At 33.0% G+C, this 20,599-nt stretch overlaps 3 protein-coding genes across 3 annotated transcripts; all 3 read right to left on the bottom strand.

Moving 5' to 3' along the window:
- Positions 1 to 1,738: 1,738 nt before the first annotated feature.
- On the bottom strand, positions 1,739 to 6,688 carry PCOAH_00023320 (Uncharacterized protein; the record flags this gene model as incomplete). The annotated part of the gene is made up of 2 exons (XM_020059139.1): positions 1,739 to 6,436; positions 6,581 to 6,688. The coding sequence occupies 2 exons, from the start codon at positions 6,686 to 6,688 to the stop codon at positions 1,739 to 1,741; spliced, it is 4,806 nt and encodes a 1,601-aa protein (XP_019914349.1).
- Positions 6,689 to 10,844: 4,156 nt separating this feature from the next.
- On the bottom strand, positions 10,845 to 12,327 carry PCOAH_00023310 (Uncharacterized protein; the record flags this gene model as incomplete). Its single annotated transcript, XM_020059138.1, has 2 exons — positions 10,845 to 12,059; positions 12,250 to 12,327. The coding sequence occupies 2 exons, from the start codon at positions 12,325 to 12,327 to the stop codon at positions 10,845 to 10,847; spliced, it is 1,293 nt and encodes a 430-aa protein (XP_019914646.1).
- Positions 12,328 to 14,871: 2,544 nt separating this feature from the next.
- PCOAH_00023300 (Uncharacterized protein) lies at positions 14,872 to 15,811 on the bottom strand (the record flags this gene model as incomplete). Its single annotated transcript, XM_020059137.1, has 2 exons — positions 14,872 to 15,585; positions 15,725 to 15,811. The coding sequence occupies 2 exons, from the start codon at positions 15,809 to 15,811 to the stop codon at positions 14,872 to 14,874; spliced, it is 801 nt and encodes a 266-aa protein (XP_019914537.1).
- Positions 15,812 to 20,599: the final 4,788 nt, after the last annotated feature.

The following is a 20,599-nucleotide window of genomic DNA, read 5'->3' as shown; positions in this document are numbered from 1 at the left end:
TTACGAATTTAACTTTCTTACATTCGCAAATGCAAAGAAGAGAAGAAAAAAATATATATATATAACTAAAAATAACTAAATTTAAAAATTAAAAATAACAAAAGAATTTGAACATAGAAGAAAAAATATTAAAATATTTTAGTTTTCCCAAATTGAAAAGCTCGCCTCTGCAGGGGGATGCAAAATATGTGTACCTACGTGTGTATATTACATGTGCGGGAATATAAAAGTGGCACCAACGCATGTACCACGTCCACATGTACCATTTCTTATGTATATATTACACGCATGTATATATCACATATTTATATCTTTGCTATGTATGCCAATTAAATTGGAGAGACTGCTTTTCCACGACTTCCTCCCTTTTTTAATAGTTCAAAAAATTGACATAAATTACTAGAGACATCTCTAAAATGGCATTTCATCATATTTTCACGTTAGTTCTGTCCAGGGCGTTATAACGGCGGAATTGTTAGTAAGGTGCGACGCAGTAAGCGTACATGTGTATGCCAACGTACACAAATATACTGGCGTGTATGTTGTTATGGCCTAATTTGCCTCATTCAGCAACTTATATTCTTTTTACTCCATTGAAATGATAGAAACACGGTGATACATAAATTTTATCCCAATTTAGGGAAATTTTACCAATTTGGCATTCGCACGAAAAAGTGGTTGTATGAGGGACGGGGAATACGGAATAGGCGCCCCCTGAATGCGCATAGGATATTTTCCACATTCAGGTATACATATTGCATACGCATCCATATGGATATAATTATATGCATAAGGATACGCGAAGTGGAGGCGTCCCTGATTGTGCCAGTTCATGCATCTCCTTATAGGTCACATTCGGCCATTGAATTCCCTTCTTTTCCATCTAATGTAAAAATGATGTTTCCCATTTTCTGCATACAACTATGTCGTAGAAGAAATTGAAAACAGGCACTTGCAATGGTGTTACACAGGAAAAATATGAACACTTCATGCAAAACCTGTTTTCGAAAATATACACCTCCCCACTTATATAAAAATGGCAAATAAGAAAATATGTTACCTCTTTCTTTTAACCAAATAGCATCATCATACATTCATAGATATAAGAAAAGCCATTTATAAAAGTTAAAATAATTTCGTCACTGTTGTCATTGCAGATTGCGTTTCTGCATAAAATATACAACAGAACGTCATATTTTGATTTCTCTAAATCACATACTTTGAGAGAATAAAAAAACAAACAAATAAAAAACAAAAACAAAATATAAAGAAATAGTACTAAATTATATTAAAAAACTACTTGAAAATCAAACATATGGAAAAAAAATAAATAGATACATAAATTAAAATATACACCAGGCATACATTTGCGTCGCTCTGTATCAACACGTTCTATGTACAAATCAGGTACCACAAAACGCGCGAAACCGCATAAATGTAACCTACGTTGTTAGTATTTATGATGTTACTTGTATTTATATTCCATTTAACTTGCCTTTTTAACATTTCTCCTTGCTTATCCTCCTAACTGTAATTTTTATATTTTCCCACTTCTGTGTGATTTTATACAACAATAGATTTATCAACATTGAGTATAAAAGAGCACGTATGCCATTAGAATATCTTCAAATAATAGTAATTTGATTACACGTAATGATAACACTTTCGCGTTCCCTACCTAATACTGTACATCCACAACGCTACTTTGACTTCTGTTCTTTTTTGTTCATTCTATGTGTCAATTCCTTAGACGATTGCTTCTCCTTCGATTTGTTCCCGACGCACCCCCATGGGGGCTATTCAATTTCTTATTTGAAGCACTACCCACAGTGCCACCACGTGATACATCACATTTTAATTCTTTATTCTTAGACCCATCGATTTTTGTATTACTTGAACTATGTTTTGAATTCGCTTCCTTCAATTCACAATGTTTTTTATATTGCGATGGGTTCTTTTTTAATAATGCATTATTCACTGTCGCATTATCCTTATTCCCTGTAGCCTTGCTTTCTGGTTTGCACGTTTTCCCCTCAGAATTGATCCTACCCTTTGTTGAACTTTTTTTTCGTTCTGTCATCTGAGGTGCTTTCTCTTTGCTTCCTCCTTCCGTGGTACAATTTTTATCATTCTTCGCACCAGCATTCAGTTTAGTGTCCGATGCCTTTTTTCGCACTCCTGTATTTTGTACCTGTACCTTTTCCTTACTTCCAGTTTTCTTATTGTCCTTTGTATCCGCCTTGGAATCAAGACGTGGTTTACCATCGGGAGGTTTTCTTTTCAGCACTGTGTTGGGCATTTGAGAATTTTCCGTAGGTCTCGTCGCTTTATTTTTTGTCTTCTCGATTTTTGAATCATAGTGCTGTTTTTTCTCCACTGTTTTTTTTTCCATTGACTTATTTGGCAAACGGAGCCTGTCCTTACTTCCACTTGCCACATGTTTCGTTTTATCCTTCCCTGCTTCAACATTTTGTTTGCCGTCAGACGTATTTTTCTTTAAGCTAGAACTAGGCAAATCGTGAGTGCCCTTACCACCAGATTTTGCACTTTCCCCTGCTTGAACCGTTTTACTGCCAGATATATCTTTCCTTATAGTAGTGTTTCCCGAATTGACGTTCTTTCTAGGGCTTGCCATAGATTTTTCCCCTCCAGTAATTCCTGACTGGGAACTACCCCTACTACGTAATCTTGGGACATTAGGTGATCCTATCGGTGAGGTGTTACTCTTTTTTTCATCAAATTTATTTTTTTCCTGTACTAGTTTTGGCCCTAAATCCTGTTTATTTTCTGCCACCTTTTTTTCTGCTCTCAAATCCGGTGTTCCCTTTTTAGCGCAATCTCTAACACTGGGCACTTCCACTTTCGATTGTTTAACTTTCGGTCCAAAGTTCTTTGGCTCTAAATCCTGTTTATTTTCTGTCACCTTTTTTTCTGCTCTCAAATCGGGGGTTCCCTTTTTAGCACAATCCCTAACACTTGGCACTTCCACGTTCGATAGTTTAACTTTGGGTCCAAAGTTCTTTGGTCCTAAATCCTGTTTAGTTTCTGCTCTCAAATCGGGTGTTCCCTTTTTAGCACAATCTCTAACACTTGGCACTTCCACGTTCGATAGTTTAACTTTGGGTCCAAAGTTCTTTGGTGCTAAATCCTGCTTATTTTCTGTCACCTTTTTTTCTGCTCTCAAATCGGGTGTTCCCTTTTTAGCGCAATCTCTAACACTTGGCACTTCCACGTTCGATAGCTTAACTTTTGGTCCAAAGTTCTTTGACTCTAAATCCTGTTTATTTTCTGTCACCTTTTTTTCTGCTCTCAAATCGGGTGTTCCCTTTTTAGCGCAATCTCTAACACTGGGCACTTCCACTTTCGATAGTTTAACTTTGGGTCCAAAGTTCTTTGGTTCTAAATCCTGTTTATTTTCTGTCACCTTTTTTTCTGCTCTCAAATCGGGGGTTCCCTTTTTAGCACAATCCCTAACACTTGGCACTTCCACGTTCGATAGTTTAACTTTGGGTCCAAAGTTCTTTGGTCCTAAATCCTGTTTAGTTTCTGCTCTCAAATCGGGTGTTCCCTTTTTAGCGCAATCTCTAACACTTGGCACTTCCACGTTCGATAGCTTAACTTTTGGTCCAAAGTTCTTTGACTCTAAATCCTGTTTATTTTCTGTCACCTTTTTTTCTGCTCTCAAATCCGGTGTTCCCTTTTTAGCGCAATCTCTAACACTGGGCACTTCCACTTTCGATAGTTTAACTTTGGGTCCAAAGTTCTTTGGTGCTAAATCCTGCTTATTTTCTGTCACCTTTTTTTCTGCTCTCAAATCCGGTGTTCCCTTTTTAGCGCAATCTCTAACACTGGGCACTTCCACTTTCGATAGTTTAACTTTGGGTCCAAAGTTCTTTGACTCTAAATCCTGTTTATTTTCTGTCACCTTTTTTTCTGCTCTCAAATCGGGGGTTCCCTTTTTATCACAATCCCTAACACTTGGCACTTCCACGTTCGATAGTATAACTTTGGGTCCAAAGTTCTTTGACTCTAAATCCTGTTTATTTTCTGTCACCTTTTTTTCTGCTCTCAAATCGGGGGTTCCCTTTTTAGCACAATCTCTAACACTTGGCATTTCGAATTTCGATATTTTAAACTTGCGTTCATAGTTCTTTGGCTCGTAAGAAGGGTTACTTTGTGGCTCTCCCTGTTTAGGACCATAATTTTTCGCACCATACGTGTAACTTTGTAGGTCCACCTGTTCGGGGTCATAATTCTGAGTATATCCACATGTGCTCTGTTCCGTCTGTTCATGGTCCGATCCAGCAGTGCCCTCATAATGTGTTGCATTTGCCTCTTCACCAGCATATGGGGCTTCGTAATAGCCATTATTACTGGGTTCCTTGCCGTCCCCACCTGTATACTGTGATTCGTAGCTATTGTCATATTGGGCTACATTTCCTCCTGAGTAGTACTGTTGATTGTAATAGCCGTTACTACCGGATTGGTTGGCGTCCCCATCTGTATACTGCGATTCGTAGCTATTGTCATATTGGGCTACATTTCCTCCTGCGTAGTGCTGTTCACTGTAATAGCCGTTACTACCGGATTGGTTGGCGTCCCCACCTGTGTAATGCGATTCGTAGCTATTATCATATTGGGGTACATTTCCTCCTGCGTAGTACTGTTGATTGTAATAGCCGTTACTACCGGGTTGGTTGGCGTCCTCACCTGTATACTGCGATTCGTAGGTATTATCATATTGGGTTTCATTTCCTCCTGAGTAGTACTGTTCACTGTAATAGCCATTATTATTGGGATGATTGGTCTCCCCACCTGTATACTGCGATTCGTAGCTATTGTCATATTGGGGTACATTTCCTCCTGAGTAGTCCTGTTCACTGTAATAGCCACTATTACTGGTTTCGTTGCCGTCCCCACCTGTATATTGCGATTCGTAGCTATTGTCATATTCGGGTACATTTCCTCCTGAGTAGTGCTGTTCACTGTAATAGCCACTATTACTGGGTTCGTTGCTGTCCCCACCTGTATATTGCGATTCGTAGCTATTGTCATATTCGGGTACATTTCCTCCTGAGTAGTGCTGTTCACTGTAATAGCCACTATTACTGGGTTGGTCGGCGTCCCCACCTGTGTAATGCGATTCGTAACTATTATCATATTGGGCTACATTTCCTCCTGCGTAGTGCTGTTCATCGTAAGGTTTATTATTATAAGACTGGCCTTTATTCCCCTCTCCATAATGCGAATTCTTGTGTTCATTAGAATGAGGCGCACTTCCCCCTAGATTTCCATAGTGTTCTGCATAAGAGTCCTTGTAATGTGACCGATTCGGTCCATCTCCTGCATTTCGATATTGGTGATTACCACTATAATGTGGTTCACTTCTTCCTCCTGCTCCTGTTGGTGGTCCTGCTCTTCCTCCTGTGTGCTGATTTCCGTAGTAGCCATTGTGATGAGGACGGTTTCTTCCATTTTGAACTAATTGAGGACCGTGATTGTCCATACCATCTGTTAAAAACTGTTTCACGCCGTTAACCTGAGATTCACAAACATCCACACAATCTGATATAATCTTCTTCACTCCAAGTAATGGTAACTCTCCCAAATCTTTGCAATCCGATATAATTTTCTTCACTCCAAGTAATGGTAACTCTCCCAAATCTTTGCAATCCGATATAATTTTCTTCACTCCAAGTAATGGTAACTCTCCAAGTGGTGTATAATCTGTAAGAAACTTTTTTACTCCCTGGAACTGTGATCCCCATGTGTCCTTACAATCTGATAATACTTTCGCTACGCCATTAAATTGATTATCATAGGCTCCCCCCGGACCAGGAGCATTTCTCTGCACTATAACGTTTGGCCCATAATTATTTGGATACACACCTCTACTATTACCTCCTCCGACATGCTGTGGATGGTATTCATTATTATAAGGCGGTACATGATTCCTTCCTTGTGGAATATGTGGTCCACATTTAACTCCACCGTCAGCTAATATTCTCCTCTTCCCGGCAAAATATGTCCTAGGTGCATTATTACTCGTTCTACAACTTTCCTCTAAATAAAATTTTTTACAATTCTTGGGTTCAACTGTCAATTCAGATTCTTCACCGTTCATAACCGTCTTTTCTAACTCCTCACTGATAATATTCTGAATTCCGTGTGTTGCATTGGATTCATCGGAACTGTCTATTTTTATTTCTAATTCTGTGTTCTCACATTTCCCTTTCTTACCTTCCAATTTAGAATTATCAGCAGGCACTGATTTATGCCCTAAATCGAAATTGCTATTTTCATCTTTTGTCCATTCCTTTAATCCTACAAATGGTGTGCCATGGATTTGGTCAACTGATTTTAATATTCTACTATTGCTGGGGTCTGTTGCCCCCTCTACACTTCCTTCCCTGCCAAAGTGTTTATCACAGGTGGACTGAAAAAAATGAAAAAGAAGTGAAAGGAAAGAATACTTTATTAAGACATTTATTTCTCCGCTATGATATAGACAAACATACACATTAAGATAACTTTTCTACAAAAAAGGAACAGAAAAATAGGATTCTAATGTATAAATTACATTCTTGTAATATTGCCATGTCCAAAAACACAGCGTTAGTATAAAAACATTTTTAAGCCATAGGAAAATAATTTTTTCATTTTTGTAAGGCTTCCTTGAGACATTCATAATTGTAGCGCTAAATCTCTTAAGTATACTCGTATGATTCTCATACAGTGCGATAAATTGATGCAGTCATTATTATTTTTGAGCATTTTATATTTCTGTCTAAAACTAGAAGCACATTCTAAAACGATTATGCAGTTCAAAAAATTGACAAATGTTCCATAGGAATAATGACTACCCAATAAGTACTTCCTACATATATTACTCCAGAAAATTATGCTCAAAAAAAAATTCTCACTCAAAATTATTATTACATGTATGGCTTAATAATACAATGAAAAAATATGCAAAGCGATCGTGCTTTCCACGTATCTCCTTTGTAAATATAGCTTATTTGGATGCACAAATAAACTATTTTTAAGGTACTTAAAAAAATGACGCGATTATTTTAAGTATAAAACAGGCCAAGCCTTTCAACCATATATACTACCGCGACATGTGTACATATGCTTCACGAAAAAACAAAAATAGCAATATAGACGGTACATCTTAACAATGCGCAAAATAAATCCCCCCCCTTATCAAGTTTAATCATGTATCACCAAAAAGCAACATAATAAAAAAAAACACAAATAATGAATTAAATTTCTTTCTGCTGTTAGACGTTTTATTGGGTAAAGAATTGAAAAGTATAGTATATACCGTATTATTTTTATTAAAGCCTTACAAAAAAAAATGGAAACGGATAAATTCAATGTCATCAATAAATTATTTTTCTAACAGTTCTCTTCATATCTTAAGAGAAGCTAAAGAAAGAGCGTTTTTTTCAGCAGAAAAATTATTTCGCTACTTTTGAATGAAATGCGCTGGAATTTCCAAGGCGTTTATTTTACATATAATAATATTACTGTATAAGACTATAACATGTAAATGTTCGCATATAATAAATATATATGCAACTTTAAAAAATGTTTTCCATAAAGAATCTATAAAGGAAAAAAAGAATATTCCTAATGAAAATTTATAATAAAAAAAATTGACCTATTTATATTTTTTCCGAAATGGAAAATAATTCAATGATTAACAACTTTTGCATCGAAAAAAAGTGAAGCTAACAATTAAAAAAATTCATAAAATCATATTAGCTCAAAATATGTTAAAAGAAACAATTAATTTAGGGTGAAAATTGTATCATCATATCTATAGTCCCTCATGCAATGATCAACGCCAAAGAAAATTACATTGCTCAATAGGATACACTGGAAATTTAAAATGGTTGATGGGTTGATGGCTAATAGGAATGCGAAAAATCTTATACTTATTTTTCTTCTCTTGTTCACAATTGATTTTTTTTTCTTTCTTATCATCTATTGAAAAAAGTTCATAATTTACTTTTTTACTCCTAAATACTTGCTGATCGGAAGGAACAAGTTTTAGAAAGGATATCATGCAAAGACCCTCATATTCATTTTATCTATTATCATTCATAACACAATTGTGTTAAAATAATAATGCTCATTCTATATTTCCTCAGAAATACTGCACTGTTCCTTTACTTGGCCATTTTTATGCACATGCTGGGGTATAGTAACATACGGAATATAGTAGTAAGAACAAAAATATATTATATTATTTTAATATTCTATTATGTTAAATTAAAACATTCTTTACGACGTATATTATCCTTCCAATTAAAGCAAAATTTCAAAATCTAAACATTTAAATTACCCCTTTTCTCAGTGTTATTTTATGGCACGAAGGGGCTGAAATGGGTTAGTGAAAAGACAGTACATTGTGCATCGTCTATATATATATGTAACTATATGTGCGCATATGCGTTAGATGGATAAAATCCGCTGTCCGCCATGTCGAAGCATGTCTTTTCTTTTTTCCTAACATATGTAGTTACAATCACCTTTTAAACAAATTCTATATCCGAATATGTAACACACATTCCTATAGTTTGAACACATGCACGTGATTTTCCTCATCTTATGGAACGTGTTCGTTCTAAAAGAATGCTATTAAGCAATTTAACAAATTCGTGAAAAACTATTTCTGTAAAGAATAACGAAGAAGGTAAAAAAGGGGAATAATGAATGTTCCTTCTTTTAGAGGGATAATTTTTTCTTTTCTTTTTCTTAATCTGTGCGTTTATTCTTACGCACATAAACCTTTTGCAAAAAAACCTTTTCTCCTTCGTCATATTTATGAGCCGTAAAATTACCTACTGTTAATTTCATTTATTGACACCCTTAGTAATGGAAGGAATCGTGCTCGTTGTGATCTCCATTTAGTGCGAATTCATAAACTGTGTCCTCAGAAAATGCTCATTTGATCAAAAGACCCTTTTCCCATTCGCGCAGATTAATATGCTGATAGCTTTTCTATATTTGCTCATAAAATGATAGTGTTTATTCCGCTTGGTTATTTCATTTTTTTTCTCATATGGTAGAATTTTATGTATCCGCTCTTATGCAGATTCGTACATCTTATATTTCGTCGCCTCTTTTTTTTTTTTTTTTTTTTTTTTCTTTTGCAGGTCTGTTCCTTTTAATGCTGTGGTGTTTTGTCGTGTTCTTCTTAATTCATACCTCTGTTCACATAATGAATATCTCGAAATTAATCCCATATTTTTTGGGACCTCTCAAATATTTTCTGCTAGCATTTTATCTCTCCCAAGTGCATAATGTCTTTTCGCCGAGTTGAAGTAACCCTCGGTCGCTGCTTACCCTCCCATTCACCGCAATTACACAGGTGAGCAACAAACGCCTCCTTTATCTTCTAAAATATGTCACAGTTATTTGGAGAAATTACAAACTGGGGGATAAGTTTGCACTAGTAATCACGTTCTAATAAAAGAGAAAATAAAGCTTTATTTGTTACTTTTTTTTTTATTTCCGCGTCAAAGGGCTTCGCTCGAATGTGTGTATATGTATGTATCCATGTATATATGTATAAACATAGGCGCTCGAAAAAAATTTTGTACCGTCGAAATGGCCATGCGGGAATGTACACTCTTCAATTCGCGGCAACTGCACCCATGCTAACATATCCGACGTGACAATAAAATTGCCTTACAGAGTTGACATATCAATTTTTTATAAACGTTCACTGGCTCAGTAGGCGGTTTGTATAAAACAAATTGCGGAGTTCTTTTAGATGAGATATTATTAAAGTGCATTCCTCCTCACTACAACTTTTACGCAACGCAAGCAGTTCCAAATTCCAACCCTTTCAATAATGCTACACTGCGAACACGCCTTGCATAGATTTCCTCAAAAGAAGGTGATTTTTTTTTATGTAACTTTTCCTTTGTAATGCATAAGGTGTGGAATATAAAATTCGTTAAAAAAAAACGAAACGAAGCATAAGTTCGTCTTTGAGGAAACGCTGCGGTACTCTTAATAATAACATTTTGTCCTAAATAAATGTACATTTATTTGAAGTTTTTTAAGACCCGCTCAACGTAGTATTGAGTTGCAAATATGTTATTGGTACAAAATATTGCGCGCGCACAGCCCCCGCTTTTGCACAACCTTTTATTAATACGTTGCTTACATGTAGCATTATAATACGTGAAATGTGCCTTAAGTAGTTTTGCTCTGTGTGCATTAATTGAAAAAATAGACACAATTAAATAAATTCTGATTTTAATATGATTTAGAATTAATTAATATATATTCATTTTTTCAATTAAATTAAATGTGGAGCTTCTTAGACAAATGTTATACAATATGGGAAAATTATAAAATATTAATTAAGAAAAAAAAAAAAAAGCATAAAAAATGGGAAAAATATACAATTGTGTCATGCCAGTAATGCTATTATATTCTTTGAAGAAATTCTTACAAAAAATATGCAATAGCATTTTTCAAACACACTTGCAATTCATATTATACATTTTTTTTTTCTTTGCTCTTTTTTAATTTTTAAAGTATTTTATGCAACAAATTTTAAAGGAATAAATTGAACGTTAGAACATTCAATTTAGATCCCAATGAAAAAGAGAATAGAACCCCCCCCCCCTTTTTGGTGTAAAATAATATATATAGATCACCAAAAAAGGTACATAAATTATTTACTTTTTACACCTTAAAAACAAATAAAACATATAGAAAAAATTGAGTAAAAAAGGGGTAAAGGAAAAAAGTAAAAAGAAGTTGAAAATATATAGAATATATAAAGTTTAATAAGGAAACGAAAAAAAGACGATGTTTTATAACTTCATAAGATATTCACGTTTTATTCGTTTCTGTTTTCTCCTTTTCATTTTTAGCCTTTTAATATAGTACGACGTGAATATAAATGATAAAGTGCTACATATGATGGGTATTACTACATAATTATAGCAGGAAAACACGATACCTCCAATGAAAAAAGCGGTAGAAAGGAAAGGTAATTGTTTCACAACTTTTCCATCACATTTCTTTATATAACGTTTTATACGCTTATTAACACGGGAAGCCTTTTTATTATGGGGCTTTACTGTTAAGTCATAAATTTCCTTATTTATATCGTCTTTTACGTTTACAACATATTCACCATCTCCATTAGCATTGTTACTCTTTTTTAAAGGAAGTCTGTAGTGCTGGTCTAGGAATGACAAATCTTCCTCCTTGCCATCATGATGCCCTAATGCATTATTACCATGATCGGAAATTACAGATTCACTATCACCTGCGGAATGAGTATCATAAGTATCATCGTACACTGAATAATCATCAGTTTCATATAGTCGGTGCCGTCTACTCTTTGCTTTATAATGGTAGGGATTCCTAGGGCGACTGGACATGGAATGATTGAATGAATAATTGGGAAAATCATCTTCTTCAGAGGTTGAGCCCTCACTAACATCATCGTCGTCGTCAATAGATGCATATCGAATATCCTCATAATTTCCATGTGAACTGCTAAAAGGTTTGATCTGATCATAGTCCACATCTTGAAGATTTGTTCTTTCAAAATGTTGGTCAGATGGACCCTCAAGGTATTCGTACGGTAGTTCCTCAAAACTTTTTCGAAGTGATTCCTCAAAATGTGCACGATATGGGTTGTCAATTTTTCGTCCATTAGAACTTTCTGCATTTTGGCTCTTATGCTTCTCACGGGATGTATCATTCACATCTTTGTTTCTTGAAGAATTATCAGTTTTTTGGTTCGAATCATGCATATAACCTTCAGGAACCAAATAATTATAATTATCAGTGGCTGGAGAATAACGCGTATCGCCAACATGCGAATTTGATGACCTTCTTGTGTTCTGTCTATTTGAATGATTGTTGCTTCTTAGAGATTTGGAAGAGGAATTTGAACATGACCCATCCTTTACTTTATCTTGCATCTCCTCATTTTCTGTTAATAATCTGTTCCTACTTGCATTAGACTTCTCCTGCACATTAAATTTCTTTTCCCAAACGGAATCGTAAGTGCACTATAAAGGGGTTAAAAAAGGCGGAGCATAATAAAATATAAGGAAAAAGGAAAAGGTATATATTTTTTGTTCCTTTTATTGCTGATTTAATGTGCTATACTTCTTATGATGAAGAATGCGAAGTAATGCACAAAATAAGCAGAGAACATTGTCACAAAATTCGTTAGAGCTATGTAGAAAAGTCCCTTACGTCAACAACTTCAGAACGGTCTAGTGTCCATATTGAAATAATAAGTAATAATAAGTATCTGATAACAATATTTAACATATTTATTTTTTCCGCTGTATTACTTGATTATTCAATGTAAACATGAGGCTCCACAAAAAAAAAAAAAAAAAAGAAGAAGAGAATTCAAACTTTGTTCTTTAATAGAATATAATAATGATTAACGGGTTGGTTCCGGTTTTCCGTAAGTCATATTATATATTATTAAAATCAGTTCAAATTCTAGCATTATGTGTAGAAATCGATTCAAATAAATCACTTTTGATTGCAGAGGGGTTTTAAAGCATGGAAACATTAAAAGCGGGAGCAAAACAAATCGAGTAAAGTGTAAATATTAAAATTTAGGATAATTCTACTTCAATATATTTAACAATGTTCTACTGCAATAAATTTAAATATTATGTGCTTACGCACATACATATATATATGTACAACTATTTGATAACTCTTTCTCGGAAGAGTCAATGAATTCGTAATTTTATTCTTTTCTTTTTTGCAGATTGTCTCTTCAAACAAGTGGTACAGCAGTTCGATTTGAAATAATCTTCTCCAGACTTCAGGAAAAAAAAAGGTAAAGAAGTGTAACAAATAAAATAACAAGAATTCTATTATTATAACAGAATATTTAAATATTTAAGAGCTTAGGTGCCTAAATGCTTAAATATTCAAACATCCAAAATGGTAATGTTAAATAATAGTATTCAGAAGTGCTACTATAATAATACATCCAACACGATCATATACTCGTATTGTGGCATATGTTGTGTAACAGTTTATAAATCAAGGAATAAAAATTACCAAAGAGCTACATGTATGGCAAATTGTTACAGAAGCACAGAGCAAATATTTGAATTAAATGCATAATATATACATATATAATATTTTAAACAGAAAAAAAAGGAACACATAAATGTTTCATCATATACATGTATAATATATAATATACGCATTCTTTTCACTAAATGATAGCGAAAATTTAAACAATTTTTTTTCCTTTTTTGCACATAACGTATAAATTATAAATACAAATCACATATTTTTATTGTATTTATAAATATATCACATTAAATTAAAATAAATAATTTTTATTGTCATCATGGTGAAAAGAATGCATCATGTGACTGAAATAACTCCAATAAAAAATTGCATAATTTGTTTTAGCAGCAGTATATTTTTTATTATGCTGTTCTTTAATTTCAGAAAAAAACGTTTATACGATTAAATTTTAATAAGATTATATACACTTTTCTGCTATATCTTTTATTTTTTTTTTTGTATTTTTCTTTTATTCAGGGTTTATATGACATTCATGCGTGCACACTTAGAAATAGTTCTAAGTACGTAACAAAAATATAAATAAATATATATATATGTATATACATTACTTGTACACGAATCAGCTTCAATCTTTTGAAATGTAAGGAATATGAAATGATGAGAAGGAATGCGTTTTAAGTAATAAGTTCACGAAAAAATGTACGATAAAATTTATAAAGTGAAAATATCAAGCTACTATCATCACATCATGTATACTGAATACATTCACTCTTTTCCTCGCAATTATGGTAAAAACTGTGTTCGCGAAAAAAAAAAATTTAAATAAAATTGATCAAATTGTGCTAACAATTTTATTATAATAGGAAAGGATTAATGATTTACTACCTCCTACTCGTAGTGCAATTTATAAAATCCATTGAAGTTCGACGAGCCATAACGCCATCAGTAATTGTATATTTTTCTGTACATTTGTTTATTATATGATAAAAGAGAAATAAATGGAATCGCATATTATTACAAATGTATATAATACCAAGTGCATTTCTTTTATGCTTATTTTTTTAGCCTAATCCCAAGACATATATGTTTTGCTCGTATTCTTAATTCAAGTGGAATTCCTTTTTTTTTTTTTTTTTTTTATTTGTTAAACCTACACATATTATAACTGTGCTCAGAGTGGTATACTGGAAATAACGCAATATTATTTTCTTAGAGCGGTATGCGTGTTCCAACAACCTTTCTGCATCATTTTGTGAAGTTACCTCATTTAGTGGATATTTGTTTATGTAAATTATTGATATTCCCTTATTGCTTGAAAAGCATATAAATAAATACAAATAGAATATAGTAACAACATTTCATTTTCCTTCATTAAGCGATATGCAAAGTGGATTATAATGCTTCCACTAATTTCCATTTTTCCTTTTTCTTTTTTCCGCATGTTAATGATTCTGTACATTTATGTATGCACCCTTCTTTTTTTTCTTTCTTTTTTTTTTATTTTCTCTTTTTTGTATTGTACTAAATTGTTTATGTTCATGTGTGATCAATATAAGTGGAAGTGAAAAAAAAATTTTCATTTCAATTTGACTTGTTTGGTAAATTTTTCTATTGAAGGATCCAAAATATGTTCATTAAAATTTTTTTTCTTACAATTTTTTATCTGTATATTTCTCCTTACTAATATATGAAGAATTAACATAAAAAATTAGAACTACTCAAAAAATTATTATTTCGTTTATGTGTGCAGAGTGCATAATGAAAAGTGAACTCTGCATCCTGAACTGGAGTTTAAATAGAACATGCTGTCTAAGGCCTGAACCCTAAACCTGATCCCCATCCTAAACCTAAACTCCATCCTGAATACCGCTTAGGTGGAAAAGTATCTTTATAGGAAATACAGCACTGTCCGGGACTTAATGTACTCCTTCCTGCTTTTAATCTATGATGCTTCACAACTTTCGTTATAGTGTAAATGATCGGTAGTAAAATTGTACATGTTAATATTATAAGAAGAATACCATATAGAAATTGCGTCTGTGTAAATATGGTTAGGTTGTTCACATTTTTATACGAAATTGATAATATCGCAATCAATAGAAATGAGCATATTACAATATTCCGTTTACGAAATTTTCTAATTATACTTTCTTTTAATTTTATGTTATAACTACGAGTACCTATTTCATCTTCACCTATTCTATAAATCTCATCGCATATTTTCCTTTTACAATGAGAGTACAATCTTCTTAAACCTGTCCTTCTGGGACATTTACGCGTACAGTGTCTTTTATAAATTGTCAAATCATTTGAGCAACTTTCTGGAAACTCATCATATAATAACGAATCATTACTATCAAATTGGAACATTCCATCATCTCTGTCATTTAATAAATACTCCTCCAATTCATTGTCATATAATTCCGTTTTTAAATCTTGTTCTGATAATAACCTATATTCTGCAGTATACGAGGAATCCTTGCCGCCATTATAGATATTCTTCAAGCCCTCGCTAAATGAAACCTAAATACAAAAATATTATACACATATTCACTTATTTTTTATAGGGACAAATGCTTTTACACAAAAAAAGGAAAATACTGTTCTCACAGAAAATATTCTACATGAGAAATATGAACCATATGGAATATTATTAAAATACTTCATTGTCATATTTCTGATATGTCCAAGTAAAGAAAATAAATGTTACAAATTTAATGATGAAATTTCTGTTGATACTGTTCGTCATGTTATAACAATATAGTATTTGGTAAATTCTATTAGATGTGTGCACAAATTTCATCATACAGAATATTCTATAATTAAAAAGATATTAAAAAAATTTCCATTTTTTTATATTCCATTTTAAAAATTATAAAACATAGTCCTACTCTTAATTTACACTAACACATGTGTAAAAAATAAGAGTAAAGGTTTTTCCTTTTATACTTTTCATATGATGCGATTTTAAAAAAGTGTAAGAATAAATTATATCCGTAAAAGGAGTATGAGCGAACTAAAGATCTTGTAGTTAAAATGATAAAATTAATTATTTTATGAAAGAATATGTGAATGAATTCTGTTTTTTATTATTCATAATAAAATATAGTTATTTGAAATTTTTCGAAACATTTAAATGTGAAATAGATATATTTTATGCATTATATATTAAAAGGATAACGGAAAAAAATGTGCAATTATGAGAACAAATTTCTGCTTATTTTTTCCGTAATCCACCTTATGGAACACTGCTATTGGGGTTAAGCAAAAATGTAATTTCTTTATAGCAAGGGAACTTATTATATAATTGCGAAAAAAGCAGGAAGGAAAAGTTACTTTTTAAGAAGAAGCGGATTTTTCATTAAATTATATTACACTTTTCTTAAAAAATACTTACTATATATAAAAGATGCGGAGTACACATACATGTAGACCTCACGTATGTAGTTTCACATATGTGTGGACTTCACATACATATAATGGTTACATAGTGTGGAATGTGTGCCACAGCGCACGTACTGCACTGCACCATAGTGGGAATGGGGGCTTAAACTCACATTATTCGGAAGAAAAAATGTAATTTGCACATTGTGAAGCGTGTACATTTTAAGCGTAAAACATTTGAGTATAATACGCCATGTTATACAGTAATCATTTGGTCCTTCCTATTGATATTACGTTAACCTTAGGAAGGTGTATGATTCTTGATTCTTAACTACACCTAACTGTACTTCATTATAATTTTTTCGTTCGTTCGTTCTTCTTTTTTTCTTTGTCTTTTTGACTGTTTTTATTTTTTTTTTTTTTGCGTTTACTTTTACACATTTGTCCTATTATCCTCTATGGATATTGATGACAGAAGCAAATGCATCGCTATTTTCCCCACTATTTTTCCTGAGAAAAAATTAACAGTCTGTAATTTTAGGCTCCGTCATTTTTATTAAAAAGGTAACTTAAACAAGGAGTATATTATTCCTTTGTTCTATGTAGTTCCTGAACCTTTTACATTGTTCTTGTTCTTGATATACAATATTAAATTATAAACTATTATTAGCACAGAAGGAAATGTATTATTTTACGAATAAAACACAAAACATTATAAGGATGAACATTATTAACAATCTGTCCTTGTCCGAATAATGAGCACAAATGTTACATAAAAATAGTTAATATGTCCTTCTTATAAGTATACAAGAATTTTATAGTAAATTTTAAATTTCACTTTTTGGGAAGGACGTAAATGAAAAGTACATTTAAGAAGAGAACTTTAACATTATTGGACGGCATGTTTATGTAAATTTTTCTGCATTGTAAGACACGGAGAACATTAAAAAGGAATAAAAACCTCTATAGAATAAGAATCTTGTTTGAACTATACCGGAAGAATAAGTACATAATAATGAAATAAACTGACCATTCATCAGCTGAGGAATAATGATTCACATAAGTTGAACAATACTGAATTTATCATTAAAGGAAAATAGCAAGGTGTGGGGCAATATAAGCGTTTGTTAATGAATGAATATATCGTTCATAACAAATCATTACCTAACAGGGACTATTGTGTATCAAATGAGGTATCAGATGAACTTCGTACATTGTTCACGAGAATGAGTAAAATGTGTGTCACACATTTTTGATGGGTTGTGATGCTCGGAATATTAGCTGGATTACAGGAGTGGGAACAGGAACAAGTTGGAATAATCCAATTTGTACCTACACTAGTAATATGATCAAGTTCCTTGTTATATATAAATCCAGGCAGAGTACATCCAACTGCAAAATAGGAGAAACTGTAACAAGTGTGTATACTAACATATTAAGGCAAATTGGTAGGGAACTAACAAATATAACATAAGACACCAGGCCTGTAGTAATCGTTCATTGGAACATGAGAAAAATTACATAAGGAACTTATACGACTGACTCTGGGTAACATTTTCACATAGGCATTCTCCGTTGAATCCATCCATGTGTCAAACATTGAATGAAGCACATGTATCTCATGAATTATACCTTTCAGGAGGGAAAAATGCTCTCATTACGTCATTCATATGCATAAATTATGAATCTTGGGGGGGGGGGGGGGGCATAGCTGTTTGTGTAATAAGGACAAAAAGTATAAAAACGTAGCTAGCGCGCGCACGCACCCACACAGAGTGTGAAATTAATATCCATATTTCCACAGTGTAATGGAATTTTGGGCGCTGCCAAAAGGGAGAAAACAATATTAGAATAGTCGAAGGCTTGCTCAATTGTGTACTCACCACAACTAACTCTAAATTCTTTTTACTAAGATCTCCTCATTGAAAATCGGATCGTCCAAAAGTTCCGCACAACTTGAATAAAATTCGAATTGTATGGCCAAAGTAGAATTTTAAGGAGTTGTGCACAAAAAATAGGTGGATTGAAATTCTCTAGTTGTAAGGTCCAAATAAAAATTTTAAGGAGGTAGCATAAAAAGAGGGGTCCATATTGTTTGCATCTTCGTCCAGAAGTAACGCGATGCTTTAAATTTGTTATGTTTTCCTCTGGTATATTTGTGTGTGAAAGTGCAAGCGCACGGCTTGTTTAATTCGCAAATATGTGTATGCCTGTACACGTTAACGTGTATTTCTGCTTTTTTTTTTTTTTTTAACAATTTTTTTAACACTTTTTTTTTGCAATTTTTTCTCTGTGACAAAGTTTATATTAGGGTATTCTTTCTTTTTTTTTTTGTTGGCATTTTTTCTTCTTTGGTTAATTTCTTCTGTGTGACAGAATTTATATTAGGGCACATTTTTCTTTGGACAACCTTTTTTGACAATTTTTTTTTTTTTTTGGACAATTTCTTTTTTTGTGCAATTTTTTCTATGACAAATTTATATTAGGACATTTATTTTTTTCTTTTTTCATCCATTCCTTTTTTTTTTTTTTCCCTTTCCTTCTTTTTTTCTGTTCATGTGTATGTATGAACAATTACATAGGGAAAAAGTACTCTAATCAAGACGCGGAAAAATGAAAAAAGCTCTGGACCTTTTCAAAAAAATATTTGTGTATTTTAAAAAGCGAAAAAAAAATTATGAAAGTAAAAGCTTATAAGGAAGAATAAATAAACATATTGTATCGTCAATGAAGAAATTATGCCAAACAAATCAAAATAAAGTGGGAAAATTTTTTTTTTTCGCTGCTCATATTAGCTACATATAAACGTGGACACTTTCATACAATACAAAAAAGAGAAAATAAAAATGAACGAAAGAAGGAAAGAAATATCAACCTGCTTTTTGGACTGTATGAAATTCCGTGCGGTTATTTATTGTTCTTTCCCAAGGGGGAGAGGGAACAGTACATTGCATGTTCCACATTTCATGTTACATTCCACACACAATGTGTGTGTTGTTACATGCGGTGATAACTAATATTCGTCCTGCTTCCTCCTGTTCTATTATTCTTTCCTGCTCTTGTGCGTGGCTGTCCGTCATAAATGGTAGAAGCATCCGTCACGGAATGTGCTGCTGTTAAATTTGATGACGAACCCAATGTTGTAGAATCATATTCTGTGGAAGAGTCATCGTCGCCTGAGAAGGACGTGTTTAAGTTTTGTTGTCGGGAGGTCCTTCTTTTTCTATTGCTTCTACCGGATGGAAGGGTGTTACGTAATCCAGAAAATACATTGGTATACTAAGATTGGAAAGGAAGTGAGGGATATGTATATATGTGGTGTACCCTAACATCTATTCTAAATAAAAATAAATATAGATAAATACTATTATTTATATTATAATTGTTATTATAATTATAATTCTAATTACGATTATAACTATAATTACAATGGACAATTATAATTATTACTTTACTTACTTTATATAAAAGGAGAGCAGCCGCTGGCAGTCCCACTGCTGCTAATCCACCAGATACAGCAGCAGGTATAACAGCACTTCCACCAAGTTCGTCTTCCCCTTCTTTTCTATGACTACCACCACCATCGCTCCCTCCTTTTCCTTCTCCACCAGAGACACCACCTAAACCACCTGGAACAGGATCACTAAAAGAACCACTACTACCAGCTTGATTTGGATTCGGATTTGGTTTGGGTTTACATTTCAGTTCATCCAGTTTCGTCTGATTACAGTAATTATTTTCCGCATTTTCCCTTTTGAACCATTGACAATATTTATCACTCCTATGTGTTCCACTTTGTCGGCAATCTCCTCTCACAGCATCGCATGCTGATTTAATAGCCTCAACATGTTTTTCACACTCACTAATGCAATTGGTCTCAATAGCCCCTAACAGCGTTTGCAGATTATTATAGTCATAGAAATAATCATATACTATTTTCATATTCTCCAAAAGCCCTTTGTAAACATCAGTGTCCTTGTATATTCTGTCACAATTATTCTTGGACCCACTCCCAAACTTTGATTTCACTAGGTGTTGGTAAATTGTTTCTATAACCGTTCCCAGTGAGTCGGAAGTTTTTATTTGGTCTTTTATTTTATCACCTAACCAATAATAAAAGTATTCACAACGATTATTATACGCAGAGTGTGTA

Source organism: Plasmodium coatneyi, chromosome 8 (assembly GCF_001680005.1).
Source record: "Plasmodium coatneyi strain Hackeri chromosome 8, complete sequence".
In the NCBI taxonomy this organism is placed as follows: domain Eukaryota; phylum Apicomplexa; class Aconoidasida; order Haemosporida; family Plasmodiidae; genus Plasmodium; species Plasmodium coatneyi.
This window is presented reverse-complemented; position numbering and strand designations above follow the sequence as displayed.